Source organism: Coloeus monedula (genome assembly GCF_965178545.1).
Source record: "Coloeus monedula genome assembly, chromosome: 21".
Classification (NCBI taxonomy): Eukaryota; Metazoa; Chordata; class Aves; order Passeriformes; family Corvidae; genus Coloeus; species Coloeus monedula.
The window spans coordinates 8,922,206-8,942,369 of record NC_138801.1 but is presented as its reverse complement, the minus strand read 5'-3'; the positions used below and the strand labels follow the sequence as shown (position 1 = coordinate 8,942,369).

Sequence of the window (20,164 nt, the reverse complement as noted above, 5' to 3'; positions counted from 1 at the left end):
TTTAAATAAAGCTTTTCCATTTTATTAATTATTATAAGCATATCTTTAAACATTTGTATAACTTTCTTAATAAAATATCCTGGAAGAGACAGGTTGGAAGGTCACAGAGAAAGGCACTTTGAGGGGGGCCTCCCGAGGCACTTTGGGGGCCCCCCTGAGTGGGTTAGGCTGGGCACCCCCCCTTCTGAGGCAGCAAGGTGGCACCTAAGCACAGGTGGGTGTCGGGGTGCTGGGCCCTGCTCCAGGTGTCACACCCGGGAGTCCTGAGACCCCCAGCACCTCCAGGGCTTTTGGCATCGCTGTGTGGGGGCTGCAGCTGCCCTGTCCCCCTCCCCACATGGGCAGGGCTGGCGGGGGGTCAGCAAACCCCTGCTCCTTGCTCGGCCATCACAGCAGGAGCCAAAATCTGCAACGCTGGAGAAACCATCCGTGGAAGGAGCTGGGGAGCTCTGGAGGGCAAGGGCTGGGATGTCTCCAGTCCCCAGGGATCTGAGCCTGGAATTAGCTCAGTCCTGCCAGGCACAGCTGGGATACGGCCCCAGTGCCACCTGGCCCCAGGGATTGAACTCTGAACTTAAAACAGCTGCCAGGAGACCTCGGGGTGAGGATGGCTGGGGGTGGGCTCTGGGTGCCGTGAGCCCAGCCTGAGTGCCATGAGCCTAGCCTGGGCACCAGGAGTCCAGCCTGGGTGCTGTGAGCCCAGCCTGGATGATGTAAGCCCAGCCTGGAAGCTGTGAGCCCATCTTGGCCACCAGGAGCCCAGCCGTGCCCCGTTTGCCCTCCCATTGTCCATCATCCCCTGCAGCCCCCGCTCCCACCGGCACTGCTGGAGCCGGCCGGGGGGGGATTGCGGTGGGCAGGCTGCCAGGAAACGCCCCAGATTGGGGCAGGGGACAACCAGGGGACAGCCAGGAGTGTCCCCACACACCCACCCTCAGCAGGGCTAGTGCCAGCCCCCTGGCAGCCCCGGGCACTGTGTGGGGGGCAGATAAAGCTCCTCAGTAAAGCATCTCCTCAGTAGGAAAGAAAATAAGGCAGAAGAAGGACAGAGCAGAGCGCAGGGGATGCCCCAAGCCAGGCTGGGGCCACCCCCAGTCTGACCCAGTCGGGGCTGTGGCTGTGGCCAGCCCCCCACGGCAGCGGGACCCCCGTTAGGCAGTAAGGTCTCGGTGTCCCCATCCCCTCCCTCTCCCGCGGTGCTGCTCTCCATCCCCGGGGGTCCTGTCCCCCTCCCCAGCCCCGGTGTCACCGGGGCCAGTCCATGGCAGGGGCTGGGGCTAGAACTCAGTCTGCACCCCCTCACCGCTCTCCGTGGTGCCCCTGGGCTGTGGGGGGCTGCGCTCCCCGGGCTCGCCTGGCTCGTGGTCACTGCGCTGGGCACACGCTGCTGACGGGCTCTGGGCTCCGGGTGGTGCTGGCGTGGCGTGGGGCACCGTGGCCTCTGCTGGGACATCGGCTCGGGGGCTGGGTGGTGCTGGTGTGGCGTGTGGCACACTGGACACTGATGGGGGGTCAGCTCCGGGCACGGGGGATGCTGGCACGGACAATCCTGGTGTGGCTTGTGGCACCTCAGCCTCAGATGGGACATCGGCTCCAGGCACGGGGGATGCCGGCACAGATGATCTTGGTGTGGCTTGTGGCACCTCAGCCTCGGATGGGACATCGGCTCCGGGCACGGGGGATGCTGGTGCAGAACGCTGTTCCCCAGCCCCTGACAGGACCTCAGCTCCAGGGCCAGGTGACGCTGCTGTGGCACGCTGCCCCCCTGCCGACACCTCAGCTCCGGGCACAGGCGGTGCCGGTGCAGCCCGGCGTGTCCCAGCTCCCGATGGGACCTCGGCTCCGGGGACAGGTGACGCTGGCGTGGCATGTTGTGTCCCAGTCCCTGCTGGGATCTCCGCTCCAGGTGCTGGCGGTGCTGCTGTGGCACACTGCACCCCGTCCCGGGCTGGACCTTGGTGTGTGACAGCCCCTTGGGCAGCCCCTGCCAGCAGCACCCCCTCCTCGCTGGCACCGCCGGCGGCGTCGGTGCCGTTCGGCAGCCGCTCCTCGGCGCCATCCCCGGGGCTCTCCTGAGCCAGCGCCTCCCGGATCTCCTTCACCGCACCCGGGGGGCTCGGCGGCACCCTGGGATGTGCCTCCTCTGGCTCCCGTGGCTCGGGGGAGCCGGGCTGCAGCAGCGCCTCGGCCACCACCCCGTAGGGCAGGGCCCCCTCGTCGTCCTGGATGACCGACACCACCTGCTTGGCCCTGCGGCGCCGGTCAGCGGCCGGCTCGGCCTCGGGCTGCCCGCTGTACTCCTCGCTCCAGTCGATGGCCAGGCCCTCGCCCAGCAGGTGCAGGTTGGGATCGCTGTTGTGCATCACCATGCTGTCCCTGTACAGGTTGTGCTTGCGCTGCACGGCCGCCTCCTTCACAGCTGGGGACAGGGAGGGACAGGTCACAGGGGCTGCGGGCGCTGCCAGGCCGGGGCACCTCGCCCAGTGCTGCCCGTGGGTGGGGGGAGAGGTGGAGCTGGGTGGAGGGGTCGGCATCCCACCCACTGCCCAGCCCTGCCAGTGGGGAAGCTGCTTCTGGGGCAGCCCCCAGCACCCTGCACAGGGTCACCCTCCTCAGATATACCCCAGCACCCTCCATGGGATCACCCTCTCCTCCCACAGCCCCCAGCACCCTCCATGGGATCACCCTCTCCTCCCACAGCCCCCAGCACCCTGAATGGGATCACCCCCTCCTCACACAGGTGCCACAGGACCCTACCTTGCATGATGTCTTTCATCACCGACTGCAGCACCACCTCCTCATAGGTGTTCTCCACCAGGATGAAGCTGGCAAAGTCCTCGAAGATCAGCTCCTGGAACTTGGCTAATTCCTGCCAGAGAGGGAGAGGCGGCTCAGCCCAGCGGGATGGGTGTGATGGATGCTCCATCCCCTCCATGGGGGTGGGTGGTGCTGTCCCACAGCCCAAACTTTCCCCTCTTACCCCCTTGCAGGTGGGTGCCAGCTTTTTCAGCAGGAAGGGGATGGTGATCTGCAGCAGGGCCTCCCTGAAGAACTTCTTCCTCACCGTGCTGCTGTCGTAGTCGAATTTCTGCAGGATGAGAGGGTGGCCCGGGTTACCCAGCGCTGTGGGCTGGCAGCCCCCGGCCCATGGGCACAAACCCCTGAGATTTGCCCCCCAACCCATCTGCACAGGCGGGAGCAGACCCCCCCTGGCCTCACATCCCTCTCCCCAGCTGTTTCCCAGTGTTTCTGAGCCCGGGTAGGAGCCACTGCTGGCTGCAGGAGGGCTTGGGGGCCAGTCTGAACCCTGGGGGGCTTTTACAGATGTGGTCAGAGGGGACCTGGCTCCTCCAGGTGATTTCCCACTTGCCTGCCCCCAGCAAAATCCATGAAAACCTCAATATAAAGAAGAATTCCCCCAGAAGACTTTTGTTGAAATAGGTAACATCACTCCTGGCCTCTTCCCTGGCCAAGGGACGAGGCGACCAAAGGCCACCAAAGGTCCTGACCCCCTGCCTCACCTTGAGCACCCTCTCGAGGATGCGCTGGATGGACTTGCACAGGTCGTCCTTGCCCTGCAGCTTGCCCAGCTCCTGGTGCAGCAGCGTCTCGAAGGTGTACACGGCATCATCCATTTGCTGCAGCCAGAGGCACATGGTCAGCATGGGGGGCACCCCAAGGGTGGGCAGGGGGCTCTTGGGGCACTGCCACACTCAGATGAGCCTTAGCACAGACCCCCACGCTGGTTTGGGGTGGAAGAGACCTTAAAACTCATCCCATCCCACCCCTGCCATGGGCAGGGACACCTTCCACTGTCTCAGGCTGCTCCAAGCCCCAATGTCCAGCCTGGCCTTGGGCACTGCCAGGGATCCAGGGGCAGCCCCAGCTGCTCTGGGCACCCTGTGCCAGGGCCTGCCCACCCTCCCAGGGAACAATTCCTTCCCAATATCCAACAGGCAAAGAGCCTTCACTCTGGAAAAATCCCTGACGTCCCAGCGTGGCATCCACAGCCCTCACCCCGAGGATCAAGGCTGTTGGGAGAGGAGGGTGCTCACAGCTGGTTTGCACCCCCTCATCCCCCTGTATCCCACACCAATCTTGCTGGATCAGACCCCAGAACTGGGCTACTGGTCCTGCTGGTGCCACTGGGCTCGGTGGCAGAGGGGCAGCGCTGCTGTGATGCCCAAGCTCACCAGGATGGAGCCCTCCAGACCAAAGGGGCTCCATCACCCCCCCCTGGAGACAGCACAGACCTCCCCTCCTGGGTTGGAGCAGCCTGGGCTCCCCAGCCTGCTGTTCCCAGCCCAGGGCGGCAGGGGAGGACCCTGGTCCCCATCCCACCTGTCTCATGTGGATCTGGGCCCTCTGCTTGAAGACAGACGTGCTGGAGACATCGAATCGCTGCTGGAGACCCTCCAGTTTCAGCTGGTCCATCTTCTCATAGCACGACTGCATCTTCACGGGGTGGAAGGCCAGGTGGGAGAGCTTCTCCATGTACTGGGGACAAAGCCAAGCTCAGCCTCTCTCTGTACTCAGGCCCGGACATTCCAACCCACGTGGGTGACATCTTCTCAGCCTGGGGTGCCCCAGTGCTGCCCACACTGCGGGTGGCAGCAGGACTGGCCCTGTCACCCCCGAGCCAGCAAGGAGCTCCCCCAGGTCTCACCTCCACCAGCTTCTCCAGGCCGCCCTCGTTGACGACGTTCATGTTCATGTCGGTCACCTCCTTGAAGAACACCTCCCGCACCTCGGCAAAGCCCTGGCTCGTGGGGGTCATCAGGGCCTCCAGGATGGAGGAGATGTAGGGCTGGACGTGGTTACGGACACAGACCTCTGCCTTGGGCAGGACGAAGGCTGGGAGAGAGCAGGGATAAGCACGGTGAGGCTCCTCTGTCCTTCCAGCCCTTCCCATCACGCCCTAAACCCACCCCAGGCAGAAGGAGCTGCCCCTGTTCCCAAGCCCCTCCCGCAGGAGGCTCCCCCTTTCATGACAGCACCAGGAATTCTTGCACAGTGCCCCTGGGTCTGTACTGAACCCATTCCTGCCACGCTTGGGGCGTGACTGCCCACCTTATCCCCGACCTCCTGGGAGGACATGCACCCCGCCAAGGGTGCCAGGAGCTGTGCTGCACCCCGGGAACAGCCACCCCAAGAGCCATGGGCACAGCCCCACATCCCGGTGCACCCCTGCAGAGCTGTACCTCGGATCTTGCTGGCCAGGTGCTCCTTGGAGGTGATGATCTGGTCCATGTCCGTGCGGATGGTGCTCTCCAGCTGCGGCCGCTCCTGCTCGCACCTGGCCACTGCAGCGTCGTACTGTGACTTGGCCAGCTCGTAGACCATCCTATAGACAGCATCTGACACCTGGGGGCACAAGGTGGGCAGGTCAGAGACCCCCCACGCCTCCAGCTGCACCCCCAACCACCGGCTGCAGCACCAGGACCTGCTGAGCCATCCCCCATGCCCTGACAGGACCCTTTCCCACAGCCTGGCAGAGGTTTCCCCTCCCCAGCTGGGTGAGATGGAGCTCCTGCAGTGCAGAAGCTGCTTCAAAGTGGTGCTGGAGAGGCAGAGAGGTGAGCGCTGTCCCCCACCAGGCAACCTGCCCCAGGCAGGGCTGGGGGTGCTGGTGGTCCAGGGATGCTGCAGATCCAGAAATGCTGCAAATCTGGGGATGCTGCAGGTTTGGAGAAGCTGCAGGTCTGGGGATACTGGTGGTCCAGGGATAGTGGTGGTCCAAGCAGGAGAGCCCCAGACCCCCCTGAAATCTGTTCCCTGCCCTGTTCACCCTCGCCGGGATCTCAGAGCCAACCTCCTGAGCAGGATGGAGCCGCCCGCTGAGGCTTCACGCCCACTTTGCTGCCAAACGCTGCGATTTTGGTGCTGTTGGGACTGGCAGGATGCAGAGCCTCCCCCCTCCTCCCTCCCCCGGACTTCCCAGCGACCGCAGCTACTGGAAAAGTAGCGTTTGTATGTTTTCAGGCTGCTCAAGTGGCCCATTAGGAGCCTGGCGGTAATTATCTATGGGGGTTTAAGGTTTTAGCAGGCAGTTCTGAAGAGCCCTCAGTCTTTCGCAAGGGTTTGGGCTGGATTTAGCCCGCGCTGCTCTAAAAATGGCTCGCTAAATTTAGCCGGGACGGGCTTCGCTCCCGGGCTGGGCTTCCTCCTGTTTGCTTCCCTGGCCCCAGGGACGCGGCAGCGCGGGCGGGGCCGGGCAGGGCTGGGCAGGGGCACAGAGGGAGCTTTAAAAACCACTGCGGAGAAAGGACGGATTCTTTGGAAGGGGCCGCGAGAAGGGGGCAGCAGGAGGAGCCCAGCGGGGGAAGGGAGGCCCCCCCAAGCAGGGTCTGCGGGCAGGGGGGGAGGGTGGCAGGCGGTGGGGACCCCTCCTCCCCCCCGGACAGCCCCAGCCCCACACCTGGATCCAGGTCCGCTGGCGCTCCGGGGCTTTGCCCTTCAGCCGGGGGCCGATGGTGCTCCTGAGCTCGGGGAGCAGCTCCTCCATCACCAGGTTGCTCAGGACCTGTGCAGGGAGGCAGGAGAGTTTTGGGGGAGCCTGCTCAGCCCTCCCCACGTCACCCCATCCCAGCCCGGGCTGGGGGTGCGGGTGCTCACCTGGGTCTCGTTCCCGCAGAGCATGTCCCAGGTGCCGTACTGCTCCTTGGACTGCCGGTACATGCGGATGGCGTCCGTGAAGGCCGGAGCCTCCACTTTGGAGTCCTCGGAGATCCCTGCAGAGGGGATACGGGGACGAGTGAGCAGCCTGGAAGTGGGGATGAGGGGCAGCCCAGCACCCCCGGCCCACCTTTGTGTGGTCCCCCACACCCTCGGACCCGTGCAAGCCCCCAGGGCTGTCAGCAGGATTGGGGGATGTTGGGTGGGGGGCAGCAGTGCTTGGGGGGCTCCTGCTATGTCCAGTGATCCCCTCCAGAGCCAGACAAAGGGCAGGGAGGCACCCAGGAGCCCCCTGGCAGGATGGGGGCTCGGTGACCCCCAAATGGTTCATGGGCACACAGGGCCACAGTGACCCCCGAAGGCACAGCAGGAGCAGGGGCTCAGTGACCCCCAAATGGTGCACAGGGACTTGGGGGGCTCAGTGACCCCCAAAGGCACAACAGGAGCAGGGGCTCAGTGACCCCCAAATGGTGCACAGGGACCTGGGGGGCTCAGTGACCCCCAAATGGTGCACAGAGACTTGGGGGGCTCAGTGACCCCCAAATGGTGCACAGGGACTTGGGGGGCTCAGTGACCCCCAAATGGTGCACAGGGACCTGGCGGGCTCAGTGACCCCCGAAGGCACAACAGGAGCAGGGGCTCAGTGACCCCAAGATGGTGCACAGGGGCCTGGGGGGGCTCAGTGACCCCCAAAGGCACAGCAGGAGCAGGGGTTCACCGGGATGGGGGGCTCAGTGACTCCCTACCCCACATGGCACCCAGTGACCCCCCCAGCACTGCGGGACGGGCCAGCTGGGGGGGACTGGAGGAAGTGGGGGCCCTGTAGGGAGCAGCAAGGCTTGGAAGGAAGAGGAAAGTGGCCAAGAGGCACCAGGAGTGAGTCAGGGCCGGGCTGTCCCTGGGGTGAGTCACTGCAGCACGAGGGGGGCTCAGATGTCACCCCCACCCTGCCACAGCACCCATCGGGAGGAGGGGCAGCGCCTCACCCCACAGCGAGGAGGAGGAGATGGGGACAGCCGGCAGGCAGGACAGCCCGGGAGCTGTCCCACGTGTCCCATGCATGTCCCTGCCTTGTCCCAGCCTGTCCAGGCTGAGGGGGTCCCTGCCAGACAGGGAAACACCCCTGGGAGAGAACCCTCCAGCCCGATTTCCCTCCCCATGCCCGGAGGAGGGGACCAGGATGGGATCTGAGCCAGGGTGACCCTGCTGGGAGGCTCCAGGGGATGATCCCTGCAGTGCTGACACCTGGCAGTGCTGGGGACACAGCCCCGGGCAGTGAGCAGATCTCTCCCAGCGCACACAGACTTTCCTAAGGTGATTACAATTAACTCCAAGCCTAAGCAGCTTTTCTTAAGGGGCAGCTTAATAATCAGGAGGAAAAAATCCACTGAGAAAGTCAAATCTGTTCCTTTCTCAGTCTTTGGTGGGAGCCAGAGCTGGGCTGAGCTTCCAGGGGTCGGTGCTGCTCCATCCACGGCTCCCGGGATTGTCACCTTCTGTCCCTGCAGGGCCTGGGGCAGGATTTTTCCCTGAAAGAGCTCTCCCAGTGTCACTCAGTCCCGGCTGAGCCTGAGGCCATCCCTGAGTCTGTCCCCAGCCCTGTGCCCTGTCCAGGCAGGGCTGGTGCAAGAAGCCCCCGTGACACTCCACAGGGCAAATTTAATGAGTTTCCTTCATTAATGTGTGGTTTAGGACCTGGAGTGGCAGGATACAGTGAATGGCTTCCCAGTGCCAGAGGGCAGGGCTGGATGGGAGATTGGGAAGGAATTGTTCCCTGGGAGGGGCTGGGATGGAATTCCCAGAGCAGCTGGGGCTGCCCCTGGATTCCTGGCAGTGCCCAAGGCCAGGCTGGACATTGGGGCTTGGAGCAGCCTGGGACAGTGGGAGGTGTCCCTGCCCATGGCAGGGGTGGGATGGGATGAACTTTAAGGTCCCTTTTAACCCAAACCATCCTGCAACAAGGGGCAAGAACCCTCAGGGTGGGCCCTGCCCAGCCCCAGGTGACACCAGACAGGGCAAGGGACAGTTTTGGAGCAGCCAAGGGCTCCAGGGACACCAGGCTGGAGCCCGTGTGTGTGAGGAACAGAGCTGCACATCCCCAGTCCTCACAGAAGGGCTGCTGTTACACAAACCCAGCCTGAGAAAGGGAGGTGAAAATTCCCACACCAATCACAACCAGAGGCAGAAACAGAGCCTCTAATTTAGGGGGAAAAAAAAACCCAAACCAACAACCTCAAAGTGCTCTACAACAACAAAAGAGCCTTCATGGAATATGAAACAGGATCCTGGAGCTCCCAGGAGCAGAGAGGGGCAGGAAGAACAATGTCACAGAGAAATCCGGGCTGGAGGAATGCAGAAGCCCCGGCACCGAGCCCTCCTTGGCCACTGCCCACTCAGGAAGGCTTTTCCATCACATGCTGAGGAGAAGAAGAGGGAGGAGAGGATTTTTTGGCACAACCATGGCTGGCAGAGGGGATGGTGGAGGGGCTTCCACCTCCCCTGGGTCCCACAGCAGCACCCAGCAGGTGGGAGGGGGAATTAGAGCTAAAAATCGGGGGGTTGATAGCAGGAGATCGATTCCTCTTTTATCCAGAGCTGGTTTTGCCCCCATTTGAGTCCCTTGGTGCTGAGCTCCATCCAGAAATGATCCTCAGGAGAATCCCAGGAGGATGAGGGGTCCCAGCGCTCAGACCTCCACAAAGGAGTCCAGGCCCTGGGCAGGCTGAGGGGGCACATTCAGCCCAACGAGCTCAAACACCCCCAGCACAAAAAAAAAAAAAAAAAAAAAAAAAAAAAAAAAAAAAAAAAAAAAAGGAAAAAAAAGCAAATTTTTTGGGAGATTTAATCCAAAATGAGAGGATGGAAACCTTCAGTGAAAGCCAGGCTCCAGATCCCACCCTATTACAGCAGCCCTGGCAAAACTGGGGTGAAACTGAGCCTACCCAGGGCTCCCAGGAGTGAAAGCAGCATTTAAAAAATGGGCAGCATCTAAAATGCCCACTAGAACACCCGACTTTGAGTAGGTTTCAGCTCTGGCACCACCTTCCTCAGGAAATTTCTCACCATCCCAGGCATGGCTGGGATCTGGGGCTCAGCCCAGGAGTGCCCAGGCCACAGCCAAGCAGGAAAATCATGTTTTCCTGCCAGAGGATCACTGATGTGGGAGGCAGGTCCTGCCCAGCCCAGCTGCACAGCCCTGCACCCCCTGCCCACAGCCCCCTCGGGCGAGGTTGGGGTTTGATGACTTCAGTTAACAAGGATTTTCTACCTCAGGGTGGGAAATAGGCATCAGGGCAGCTCTGGAGCCAGGCTCTGGGCTGATTCCTGGAAATACTTCCTGCCCTGGGCAAGTATCCTCATGGGCAGAGGATGGAGCTGGGCACAGGGATGCTCCAGGGAGCTGGAGGTGATGCTGGCACTGATGAGATGCTCAGTTGTGGAATCCCAGACTGGTTTAGGTTGGAAGGAACCTCAAAATCATCCAGTGCCACCCCTGCCATGGGCAGGGACACCTCCCACTGTCCCAGGCTGCTCCCAGCCCCAATGTCCAGCCTGGCCTTGGGCACTGCCAGGGATCCAGGGGCAGCCCCAGCTGCTCTGGGCACCCTGTGCCAGGGCCTGCCCACCCTCCCAGGGAACAATTCCTTCCCAATCTCCCATCCATCCCATCCATTCCCAACATCCCAAGCCATTCCCCCTCATCCTGCCACTCCATTCCTTGTCCAAAAATCCATCTCCAGCTCTCCTGGAGCCCCTTTAGGCCCTGCAAGTGTCTCCCCAGATCCTTCCCTTCTCCAGACTTGCTCAACAGCTCCCACCCAACTCCTCCTCATGAACTCCAAACCATCCCTTTGTCCCAAAAACCCCAACCTGGTCACCACAGGGCCTCCACCACCCTCTGTGACCCTGAGATGTCACTCACCGTTGTTGCAGTGCCGCACGCAGTCCTGGAACACCGCCCGCCACTTCTCCTGCTCCTTGCCCGTCATCACACAGAAATAATAGTGCCGGGCATAGGGGTGCCACAGGATCAGCGGGAAATCCGTGGGGCACTTCAGGATGGGGGAGTGCCCAGATTTGGGGGTCACACCTGTGGAAAAGGGTGGATGGTTTGAGGGGGAGATGGAGCCGGGCAGGGATGGGGAAGCTGCAGGGTTGGGGGTGTCCAGAAGGGACATGCAGAGCCCTCAGCTCCTTCCAAGGGCTTTTGCTGGGAGTTGTCCCCCCCCAAAAAAAAAAAAAAACAACAAAAAGGGCCTCATTTTTCCCAAAAGGAAATTGGAATGAAAACTGAAAAGTAAAATTGAAAGTAATTAAAAGTCATGTGGTTCTCATGGAGCCATGGACATGTCTTCCTGTCTTCCTGTCTTCCTTCCTTCCTTCCTTCCTTCCTTCCTTCCTTCCTTCCTTCCTTCCGAATTCCTTCCTTCCGAATTCCTTCCTTCCGAATTCCTTCCTTCCGAATTCCTTCCCCTCTCCCTCCCTCTCTCCCTTCCTCCCTCCCTCCCTCCCTCCTTTCCTCCCTTCCTGACTGTGGCAGGACCTGAGCAGCAGAGACCCCGCACCCCACTGTGGGATGGGGCTGTTCTCCTTCCCTACAGCCCCACTACCCAAAACTACCCCTTCCAAAGGTGCCCAGGGATGCTACATCCCAAATAAACCACTTCCCTGAAGAAGGATTATTCCCCTCAGGGATTCTTCATCCTAAAATGATCCCTTCCATCATCCCTATGGATGCTGCACCCTAAAACAACACCTTTCTAAAGGTCCCCAGGAATGCTACACCCAAAACTACCCCCTTCCAGAAGTTCTTTACGGATGCTGCACTCCAAACTCACCTTTCCTAGAAGGTTCCCAGGGATACTACACCCCAAAATCATCCTTTTCCAAAGGCCCTCGGGGATCACACCCCAAACCTACCCCTTCCAGAAGGTCTGTAAGGATGCTACATCCCAAAATCACCCCTTTCTAGAAGGTTCCCAAGGATGTTACATCCCCAAATCACTCTTTTCTGAAGGTTCCCAGGGATGCTGCACCCCAAACCTATCCCTGGCAGAAGTTCTTTAAGGATTCTACACCCCAAACCCACCTTTCTGGAGGTCCTCAGGGATCACACCTCAAACCTACCCCTTCCAGAAGGTCTTTAAGGATGCTACTCCCCAAACCCACTTTCCCCATGTCCCTCAGGGATGTTACACCCCAAAACCACCCTTTTCTAAAGGTCCCCAAGGATGCTACACCCCAAAATCACCCTTTCCAAAAGGTCCTCCTGGATCACACCCCGAACCTACCCCTTCCAGAAGGTCTTTAAGGATGCTACACCCCAAAATCTCCCTTTTCTAGAAGGCCCTCAGGGATGACACCCCCCAAACCCACCCAAAGGTCCCCAAGGGCTGCCCAGCAGCACAAGGGCCCTCACCAGGCAGGCTGTTGTTGACCAGCTCCAGGTACTGCTCCACGGAGGTGAGGATCTTGTAGCCAGCACTGTTGACCAGCACCCGGGGCGGCAGCTCCCGCTCGTAGGCCTGAGCAGGAGAAACGGCCATGGATGGGGTGTCCCCTTGGGAATGACCCCGCTGGAGATGGCTGGAAGGGGGATTCTCCTCACCAGTTTGTTCTCGTACAGGACCAGCCCGTAGTTGTGCGGCACCACGCAGAAGCGGTTCCTCCACTTCTTGTTCTCCTCGATGTACTGGAAGATGTTGCCCGAGTAGATGACGTGGTCCTCCAGTGGAACCTGCAGGGAGGGGACAGGAGGTGGGAGGCACAGGGGATCAGCCAGGGGACAGCTCTGCCCTGGGGAGCTCGGCAAGCTCTGTCCACGGTGGGTTGGGTGGGTGTTTCTGCGCTAGGGCCGTGCTGAGGGTCTCCACTGCACCATCTCCCACAGCTTTGCGGAGTTTGGTGCCTGAATTGGTGCATCTGGGTGATGCCTTTGAGGGGCACCACGTGGTGACACCTCTGGTGACACCTCTGCCCTTGGCATCTCCCCTCTGGGACACACCGAGCTCAGCTGAGGCACCCCAGCTCCCCTGGATGAGGGGAAGGTTGGAGCAGAGCCCTGCAGGAGCAATTCCCTGCTCCAGCTGCTGCAATTTCCCTGGCACGAGGCACGGGGAGGATGTGTGGCACTGCTGCCAGGAGGTCCTGCCAGAGGCATCTGCAGGTGGCAGGGACCAAGCCCTGCTCAGCAGGGTCTCCAGATGGGACAGGGAAAAGCAAGAAGCCACCCCATAGAGCCCAGCACCAGACGATGCTCAGATGTTCTGGACTTCACTGGGACCAGTGAAAGCTGTTTTAAACCAGGAGAGATTTTGAGTGGATTTTGGGAAGGAATTGTTCCCTGGGAGGGTGGGGAGGGGCTGGGATGGAATTCCCAGAGAAGCTGTGGCTGCCCCTGGATCCCTGGCAGTGCCCAAGGCCAGGCTGGACATTGGGGCTTGGAGCAGCCTGGGACAGTGGGAGGTGTCCCTGCCCATGGCAGGGGTGGCACTGGGTGATCTTTAAGGTCCCTTTTAACCCAAACCATCCCATGATTCCATGGCAGGATTCCATGGCAGGAACAGGCCAAGGACACCCCGTGGGCCCCGGCTGTGCAGCCCCTCCCCAGCTCTCCAGCACCGTCTGGCCAGCAGCGTTGACACCATCCCAAACACAGCCTGCCTGAGGCAGCCAGGAATTCATCCCAGGAATTTTTATGATCCCAGGAACATAAACAGGAGCTGAGAGCTCTCGTGAAGCTTGGAGCGTGCGGCGGCCACCTCTGCTGCCGTGGCCACCCACCCTCCACCACGGTGGCCACCAGGAGGGACCAGCAGGGCTTGGATCCCACCCTGCCCCGGCAGCAGGACCCTTCTGGAGGAGCTTTTCCCACTCTTCTCCCGGCTCACAGGACCCTCACTGCTGTCCCCAAGGCCCGACACACACCCCCTGGGCTGGGGGAGGTCTGACAGCAGCTTGGCTGCTCCTCACTGCTTCCCAAAGCCTTTGGAACGGGGAAAACCAAGCCCAGAGTGAGCCCTGCAGGGCTGGGGACCAGCAGGAGGAAGGAGAACCCAAACCCTGAGGCCACCAGCAGGGATGGGGACAGAAAGGAGGTGCCAGCTCTGGGGAGTGCCCACCAGTGACTCATGCGAGGGGAATGAGCCCTCCTCAAGTGGCTCAGGGCAGGCAGAGCCCCACAGACGGGGCTGCTGGTGGGATAAAATCCAGGCTGAGCCCTGACACGGTTCTGGGGACCCTGGAGAGCCCCAGCACTGCTGTCCCCTCCTCACCCCCGGGAGGCACCGAGGGGGCTCCTCCCAGCTCCCTCAAGTATTTGGGACAGGCAGGTGTGTGCCAAACTTCGGGGCTGGGCAGGGAGGGGCCGGGGAGCCCCTGGGCTGTCCTGATCCCTGTCACAGAGGGAGCAGAGGGTGTCAGGGATGGGTTTTCAGGAGCTCTGGATTGCTGGAGAGACCAAAGGCAGGCGTGTTTATTCCGTATTCTCATTGCTGTTGTATCCTGCTGGTGTTTCAGGTGCCTGGATCATTCTTCACACCCCGTTCCTGCTGTCCCCCCCTGCCCAGGAAGGCCACCAGTGTCACCCCTGGTGTCACTGCACCGAGCACCACAGAGCTCACAGGAAAAGGGGAATAAATAAAGAACATTTAAAAATCCCGAGTGCCACATCCCAGCTGAGGCCGGGCAGGAGGACACCCTCCATCCTCGTGCCATCCACAATTTTTTGGGGCATGTTTGGAGGGCACAAAGCACAGGTGGAGATGCTCATCCCTCACGGATGTGGTGTCTGGAGCACTGTGACATGCCAGTGGCACTGCTGGGTCCCTGCGAGGGGCTGGGCAGCAGACAGGACACTGAGCAGGAGGAATTCCTGTTTCTCCACAGGGTTTTTCCAAGACTTGCAGTGTCCCTGACCTCCCGACCTTGCTGCTGTCCCTCAGACATTCCTGGGCTGCTTGCTGGAGCTTTTTGATGAAGCAACCAACCTGGGGATGGAGGCACCTCCCGAGGGGGCTGAAGGCATCCGAGGAACCCGGGGGTGCTGAGGACACTGGGCCCGGCTCCTCTCCAGGAACCTCCACTCCTTTATTTTTCCTAACACACCCAGCACCCGGGCAGGTCCCTGAGGGGACGGGGCACGTCCTGGTGCCTGGGCAAGGTGTCACCTTCATGGGTGGGTCAGGGACACAGCCACTGTGAGCGCCCAGGGCTTGAGGCTGAGCTCAGGGAGGCATTTCCTTGATTGGTTTAACAGAGCCACCCCTTTAAGCCCCAGACAAAAGCAGATGTGCAATCCCATCTCCTCCTGCTTTCAAGGACAGCAGCTCCACCAACCTGGCCAGGGAAAACCCCAAGAAAGCCACCCCGGGGAGGACCCCAAGCCATGTCAGCTTGTGAGCAGCCCCACCTGAGGTGCATCTGCCTTTGGAGGAGGGAGGGAGGGAGGGGAAGGCAGGATCCACCCCGCCAGAAGCCACGGCCACAAATCCCATCCCTTCAGCCAGGCAGGACACACGTGGCTGCTGCAGGTCAGACTCGGAGCCACCTCTGGGATCAGGGATTTCCTACTCCTCCCTGGGAATTTGCCCAGGTGGGAGCATCACTCGCAGCCAGGAGCAGGAGGACACAGCCTGGCACGGCTGCTCAGGGCTTCTCTGGGCACTGAGGGGTCCCTGAGCTCCTGCGACATCCAAAGCCAGCCTTACCCTGCTGCCTCTGCGTGCCCCTTCCATGGGGTGGGAACAAAAACCATCCCAGGGAGCCCCACAGCATTCAACGCCCCAGGGATGGGCTGGACCAGGAGCACAGGGCCACATTCCACCCAGCAGGGTGGGTGAGACAGGGACAGGGGCCGTGCCTGGGCTCTGGGAAGGACGTGGATCTGCAGGACGGAGCCCTTACCTTGCGGTGGAGCAGCTGGGCCTGCGGGCCCCCGGCGCCCTCGATCTCATAGCGGACGCTGTTGAAGAGAGCTACCCCAAACTGCTCCTTGTAGCACCGGCAGAACTCGCCCAGCACCTTTCCCGTCTTCTCTGCAAAGGGACAGCAGAGCCACGTCAGGCACGGGCTGCGTTTGGGGCCTGAAAGCCCCCAGCGCCCACCCAGACCCCTCCCCTGTCACCCTACAGCCTTTGGTGCAGGGACCACGGCAGAACCCGCTGCCTTCCGCCCTCCCTGCCCAGCCCAGGGCCCGATTTGGGGTCAGGATGATCTCTTTTTTTTGGCCTTTCACATTAATTTCATGGATTCCTCTCCCCGGCAGGAAATTCCTGACATTGAGCTGATTCCGGCGGTGCCGAGGCTTCCTGTGCCTTGTGCAGCTCCTGGCCCAGCTCCGACCACCTCAGCCAGCTGGGATTAGGGGCAGCCCCCCATTGCCCAGCCCAAACATTGCTCAAACCCCCCTGACCCCGCTGTGCCCCCAAAGGGCCATCCCACAAAGGGGCTCCCAGCCCTGCAGCTCGTGAAGCAGCAGGGTTGGGATTAGGGTTAGGGTGAGGGGAAAGGACAGCCTGGAGCCCCCATGTGAGGCAGGGACCCCCACCAGGACCCCAAACTCCAGTCTGGGATGAGTCCAAGGTGTTGGGAGAGCTTGAGCTGCCACATAACCCCTGCACCCCACACTGGAGGAGACGCCCTCCATCCCACAGGCAGCCCCTCAATGCAGGGCGTGGGAGCACATTGCAAACCCACCCCCAGCAGCAGGGACGGGGCTTTACCTGCCCCAATGTAGCAGCCATGGGACTCTCTTGGGCACCCTGACCCACCCAGCACCCTCCCCACCCCTGCTCCAGACTCCCCATGGGGGTCCCACACCAAAACCCCGTCCCAAAGCATCCCAAAGCTGGAGAAACAACTCCCCCCGAGCTGCTTTTGGCACATGGGGCCTCGACTTTGAACTCCCCTGTCAACTTTGCCCCAGAGCCTGTGAAAAATGAAGAATTTGAGTCTCCTCCAACAATTTCTGACGGCTCAGGCTGCGCCAGAGTGCCGGCGATGGGCGTGGGGAGGACGGATCCTGGCTCTGCATCCCGGTGCTGGAGCCAGCGCGATGCTGGGGGCACAAACCCAGACAAAACAGCCCCCACACCCGCACGGCACAGCCTGGCAGCAGCCAAAAATTCCAGCAGGAGCCAAAACCTCCAGCGGCAGCCAAAACCTCCAGCAGGAGCCGGCCTGGAGCTGGCAGCCAAGGCAGCACAAGGAGCAGCTTTGCTGCAGGGTGCTGCAAATCCCCATGGGATGAGCGGCTCCAGAGGAAAATGCTGCCCAAGGAGGGATGGAGCCATCCCTGAGGAGATGCCAGCACTACCAGCCACAGGAGCGAACTACAGACCAGCATCAGCCTGGGAAACCCCTGGGAATTTAACAAATTCACAGCAAAGGATGGGACACCCCAGCTCATCCCAGCACAGCAATTCCTCAGCCTGGGTTTTGGCCTTTCCTCCTGGCATCCCTGCAGCTCCTCTGTTGCAATTCCCGTCTCCCAAGCCGTGTGGTTTTGGCCAGGGCTCTGGGCAGCCATGCAGACAGCTGAGATTTAAAAGGACGTTTTGAGGTTTCATTTCCTTTCAGTCCATGGGAAAAAAGGAGCCCCAGGTCCCCGGGCAGGCTTAGTCACTCATTCTTCCCTGATTAACAGCGGGGCCAATTAGGAGGGTTTAAGTAAATGGGAAAGCAAAAGTCAATTATTTGCAGAGGTTGGAACAAGACTTGCAGTCAAACATGCGAGGTGACTAAATCTGCCCCGGCTCAGCAGCACTCTCCGGGGTGCTGGGGCGATGTCTGGGGCCACTGGTGTTCCCTGCCTGGTAGCCCTGGTGGCAAGCCTGGGGAAGCAAGAGGGACATGGACCCTCTGTGGGATCAGGAGGTGACAAAATGTGGGGTGCTAGTGGTGGCACAGCCGGGCTTTGCTTGAGCAGAGGATGGGAAGCCCACGCTGACGATGCCAGAGGGTGTCCTGACCCCTCACATCCAGAACACCCTGGCAGGGCTGATGTGTCACACTCAGGAACTGCCTCAGCCGCCCACCGGCTCCTTCATCAGGCTGAGCAAAGCCTCTCAGAAGTGCTGAGAGCATTCCTTGGCTCCACACAGAGCACGGGGGGCTATGGAGAGCATTCCCTGGCTCCACACGGAGCACGGGGGGCTATGGAGAGCATTCCCTGGCTCCACACAGAGCACGGGGGGCTATGGAGAGCATTCCCTGGCTGCACACGGAGCACGGGGGGCTACGGAGAGCATTCCCTGGCTGCACACGGAGCACAGGGGGCTACGGAGAGCATTCCCTGCTCCAGCTCCACCACCAAAGCCACCCACGAGTGGCCGTCCTTCCCTGAGCAGCTTTGGCTGCACATCCAGCCGAGAGCTGGAGGGGTCTGGGGACCCCTAGATTGTCACCTGTCCTCAGACCCCTCACCATCATGGCAAAGGAGGGAAGGGACCTCACCCCCTCCCAACAACACACCCACAAAGTGCTTTGGCAAACAGGAGCACCCACGGGGACCTCCCCGGGACGGGTGTCCCCAGCCACCCACCCACAGCGCTTTCCCAATCGCGGTGTTTGCCAGGGGACCGCAGCACCCTCCCCCTGCCACCAGCCGGTCCCTGTCACACCCAGCGGGGCGGCGGGGCTGGCGCAGGCCCTGGCACGTCCCGCTGGCTGCCGGCTCCTGGCAGGGGAAGCCACCGCGGGGTTCCAAGAGCACCGGCAGCACCAACGCCTGGCTCAGCAGGATCCCTGTGCCAGCACCTCTGGTCACAGAGCTCCTCTGTCCCCAGCCTCCTGCGCCCCTCCTGCCTCTCCGTGACTCAGCCGCGCGTGGTGGCTGCAGGAGGAGGGGGATAAAGGGGCTGCACAGCCGGGGAGGGCGCGGAGAGGGCTCTGGGCATCGGCAAAGCCCGAGCCGATGTGGGTGTGGGATGCTGGGAGCAAGGACAGGGCCACAGCAGCTCCCAGCCACGCTCCAGCCCTCCCTGCCAGGTCCCCAGGGACCCCCACACCCAGCCTGTGCTGTGGGCACAGCAGGGCAGGTGGCCCCGCGAGTTCACGGGGACAGAGCAGGGCGGCACAGCTTTGTCCTTGTCGCGGGTGACGCTCGAGGAGCGCAGAGCCCGAGGCTCCTGTGGGTGAAACCAGCCGGGAGAGGAGGCTCCTGTCCTGCCCAGCCCCCTGACCGGCCGTGCCACCGCAGCTGTCACCGAGCCCAGGCAGGGCACGGCCAGGGCACAGCCCTGGAGCCATCGGTGCCCCAAAGGCAGGTGCAGCCCTCGCCTGCTCTGAGGTCACGGCCCGGCCAGGGCAGCCCTGGCTGGGTCTTGGTCCCTCTGAGCCAGGGCAGGAGGTGGATTTTGCCTTCAGGGTTCCAAAGGCAAACTGTCCAAGCTGGTCCAGCAGCCGGGACTGGCTGTGTGCTGCCCTTGGAAACATCTCCAGCAGCGTAATCAGCCCCACACATGGAATCATGGAATGGTTTGGGTTGGAAGGCACCTTAAAACTCATCCCACCCCTGCCATGGGCAGGGACACCTCCCACTGGCCCAGACTGCTCCAAGCCCCAATGTCCAGCCTGGCCTTGGGCAGTGCCAGGGATCCAGGGGCAGCCCCAGCTGCTCTGGGCACCCTGTGCCAGGGCCTGCCCACCCTCCCAGGGAACAATTCCTGCCCAATCTCCCATCCAGCCCTGCCCTCTGGCACTGGGAAGCCATTCCCTGTGTGCTGTCCCTCCATGCCTTGTCCCCAGTCCCTCTCCAGCTCTCCTGGAGCCCCTTCAGGCCCTGCAAGGGGCTCTGAGCTCTCCCTGGAGCCTTCTCCTCTCCAGGTGAGCACCCCCAGCTCTCCCAACCAGGCTCCAGAGCAGAGGGGGTCCAACCCTGGGAGCAGCTCCTTGGCCTCCTCTGGACTCCCTCCAACACAGGCACATCCCTAAGGCAGAGCCAACTCTGATCCCAACCTCCCATAAGACCAGAGCCAGCCCCACCTCTGAGAGGTGGGGGAAAAAATCAATCCATGAGCTGCAGGTGTGACCTAGAGCCCTGATCACCTGGAGCCCAGCCTGCACAGCTGGACCTTGCTCTTCCCTCCAGCTGCTGCATTTGCTGCCTGCAGGTTGTTCCACCACAGCAAGAGCTCCAGAAACCCCATCCCGCATTCCCAGGCTTGTGGAGAGCCCTTCCAGCACCAGTGTGTGTCTGGAGCTCGTTTTCCTCATGTCCTTGAGATCATGTGAGAATGGGAGTGCTGCTGGAAATAGCCCAGGCCTGGGCAGCCCGCTCAGCAGACTCAGCCACGGGAGGTCAGTCCTGCACAGGTCTGCTCCAAAATTTCCTTGTCCTTCCTCCTCTTCCTCCTCCTCATTCTCTCTCAGTGTTCTCTCAACCTCCTACGGGGGTATTGGGGATGCCACGGGTCCCTGGTGGGACAGAGACTGATGGGGACAGGGACGGGGCTCAGCCCAGGTGTGTCCCCAGGGCTTGGTCCCTCAG

The 20,164-nt window shown here is 61.6% G+C and overlaps 1 protein-coding gene across 1 annotated transcript in view; it reads right to left on the bottom strand.

The window, feature by feature from the left end:
- The window catches only part of NIBAN2 (niban apoptosis regulator 2), a 29,516-nt gene continuing 9,352 nt past the window's right edge, over positions 1 to 20,164 (bottom strand). The window contains exons 2-14 of the mRNA XM_082295206.1: positions 15,580 to 15,710; positions 12,284 to 12,412; positions 12,095 to 12,200; positions 10,598 to 10,765; positions 6,616 to 6,731; positions 6,419 to 6,523; positions 5,202 to 5,364; positions 4,667 to 4,854; positions 4,342 to 4,497; positions 3,522 to 3,638; positions 2,981 to 3,088; positions 2,758 to 2,869; positions 1 to 2,419 (exon numbers count right to left, since the gene is read on the bottom strand). Of these exons, the coding sequence (XP_082151332.1) occupies positions 1,278 to 2,419; positions 2,758 to 2,869; positions 2,981 to 3,088; positions 3,522 to 3,638; positions 4,342 to 4,497; positions 4,667 to 4,854; positions 5,202 to 5,364; positions 6,419 to 6,523; positions 6,616 to 6,731; positions 10,598 to 10,765; positions 12,095 to 12,200; positions 12,284 to 12,412; positions 15,580 to 15,710 (2,741 nt within the window). The 3' untranslated portion in view covers positions 1 to 1,277. The remainder of the gene's footprint in view (positions 2,420 to 2,757; positions 2,870 to 2,980; positions 3,089 to 3,521; positions 3,639 to 4,341; positions 4,498 to 4,666; positions 4,855 to 5,201; positions 5,365 to 6,418; positions 6,524 to 6,615; positions 6,732 to 10,597; positions 10,766 to 12,094; positions 12,201 to 12,283; positions 12,413 to 15,579; positions 15,711 to 20,164) is intronic.